The 2,394-nt window shown below is 48.2% G+C and overlaps 1 protein-coding gene across 2 annotated transcripts in view; it reads left to right on the forward strand.

Moving 5' to 3' along the window:
* RAB11FIP3 (RAB11 family interacting protein 3) overlaps positions 1-2,394 on the forward strand; it is a 115,414-nt gene that overhangs the window by 106,062 nt on the left and 6,958 nt on the right. For both annotated transcript variants that reach the window (XM_023513811.1, XM_012805848.2), the window contains one exon: positions 586-726. In XM_023513811.1, coding sequence (XP_023369579.1) covers positions 586-726 — 141 coding nt within the window. The remainder of the gene's footprint in view (positions 1-585; positions 727-2,394) is intronic.

The raw sequence follows: 2,394 nt of genomic DNA on the forward strand, positions 1-2,394 counted from the left end.
TGGGTTCCAACCCACCATTTTTCCGCATATGGGCCAGTGCTCTACCCACTGAGCCACAAGCGCCACCCCCCTCATATTTTTCTTTTTTTTTTTTTTACTTTTTGAATCTCTAACTTTGTCTTTCTGGCTTTTCCTAAAACCCCTATATCTCTGGGCTCTGAGCCGCTCATTGTGCTCAATTGCTGCAAGTAGGGTAGCTGCTCGTGTCAGTGCAAAGTGCCACAGGGACCTGGCAGACTTGGGCCCACTGGGTGTCTTGGTGGGGCTCCTGTCCACTCACCCTACCACAAGTTGGCAGTCCCTACAGGTGTCAGCTAGGGTAGGGGTGCAGGGACACTGTCCTTGCCACTCCAGGGTCCTGTATTGTGAGGACCCATAGCCATTTAGGAGGCATATTCCCTGCTTCCAAACTGCCCCTACCAGTGCTCTGGATGCCCACCCTGCCCCTTCTCCCAGGTGGAGGGTGGCTCTCACAAGGTCTTGATGCTGCTTTGAGCTTTTGGAGAAAAGCAGAGAGTAGGGAGTCACTGCATATCCCAGGATGTTAGGCAGGCTCATGTCTTCCCCTCCTCTTTGCCTTTCAAGAGCTAATGCCCTGGAGGAACAGCTGAAGGAGCAAGAGCTGAGGGCCTGTGAGGTGGTCTTGGAAGAGACCCGGAGGCAGAAAGAACTCCTGTGCAAGATGGAGAGAGAGAAGAGCATCGAGATTGAGAACCTACAGGCCAGGTAGGTCACGGCCTTCCAGGGCAGCAGTCCCCACCCCAGAAGGTACTGTCTAGGCATAAAGTTAATTTTGGAAAAAGTGGGAACCTACATGGAAAAAGCCTTAAAATGCTCCTAAAGGCCACAAGAGGTCTGAGTGCAAAGACTGACCCTGTGTGGGTGTCACTGTATCCAAATGTCTGTTCAATTGATATATCCCAATCAAAATATCAGTCTTTTTTCAAGGGAACTTTTCAAAATTACTTTTTTTTTTTTTTTTTTTTTTAGAGATAGAATCTTACTTTTATCGCCCTTGGTAGAGTGTTGTGGCATCACAGCTCATAGCAACCTCAAACTCTTGGGCTTAGGCAATTCTCTTGCCTCAACCTCCGGAGTAGCTGGGACTACAGGCACCCGCCACAACTCCCTGCTATTTTTTTGTTGCAGTTTGGCCAGGGCGTAGTTCGAACCCGACACCTTCAGTATATGGGGGCCGGCACCCTACTCACTGAGCCATAGGCGTCGCCTCAAAGTTACTTTTATGCTCATTTGGAGGCATAAGCCATAGATGAGTCGTAAAATGTAGGAAAATACAAAGAGAAAAAGGTGTAACCACATTATTAAAACATACTCTAAAGGCATAAAGATTAAAGCAACACAGTACTGCAGGAACCACCCAGTATTCTGGCTCTGGGAACTTATACCATCACCTGGGGAATCTGTGACTTGGTGACACTTGCAAGGGAGGGTTTTCAAGCATTGTCAAAATGTGTACACCAGCAGGGGGATTCGAACCCGCCACCTTAGGTGTATGTGGCTGGCGCCTTAGCCGCTTGAGCCACAGGCGCTGAGCCTTGTTACCCATTTTTAAATGTCAACCCCACTCTGAGCTGGTTTCTGTCTAGCCCTGCTGCACAGCTTTCTTCTGTCCACGATCCTAGAAGTTCTGTGTGCTTTCTTCTGTTTGGTTTCTTACTTTCTGGATCCTACATTTTTTTCTTTTGCTCACTCATTTTCTGAGGAGAGCATCCCCTGATAGGTTCCCAGGAACGGATACACAGGAGCCAACTTCTTTTATACCTGCACATCTGAAAATATGTTCATTCTCTCCACCCCAGCCTCCAATTAATAGTTTAGCTAGGGATAAAATTCTAGGTCAGAAATAGATTCCCTGAAAATTGGAATATGTGTTCCAGGCTACCACTGAGAGGCCTGCTATAGTTGTCCATGTAACCTCTATTTCCTACCCCGGGCATCTTGGTGAGGGTCTCACTGTTCTCTGTGCTGGGCACCCAGTAGTCGGCCATCCAATCCAGAAGACGTGTCCTGCAGCTTCAGGATCCTTTCTCTGCAGCCTCTTCCTTTCTCATTTGCTGTTAACCACAGAGTGGGCCTTCTGGACATTTCCCCCTCTTTTTTTTTTTAAGAGACAGAGTCTCACTTTATTGCCTTCAGTAGAGTGCTGTGGTGTCACAGCTCACAGCAACCACTAACTCCTAGGCTTAGGTGATTCTCTTGCCTCAGCTTCCCAAGTAGCTGGGACTTATAGGCACCTGCCACAATGCCCAGCTATTTTTTGTTGCAGTTTAGCCGGGGCTGGGTTCCAACCCACCATTTTTCCGCATATGGGCCAGTGCTCTACCCACTGAGCCACAAGCGCCACCCCCCTCATATTTTTCTTTTTTTTTTTTT

Source organism: Otolemur garnettii, unplaced genomic scaffold, assembly GCF_000181295.1.
Source record: "Otolemur garnettii isolate 467f Iridium unplaced genomic scaffold, OtoGar3 scaffold00044, whole genome shotgun sequence".
In the NCBI taxonomy this organism is placed as follows: domain Eukaryota; kingdom Metazoa; phylum Chordata; class Mammalia; order Primates; family Galagidae; genus Otolemur; species Otolemur garnettii.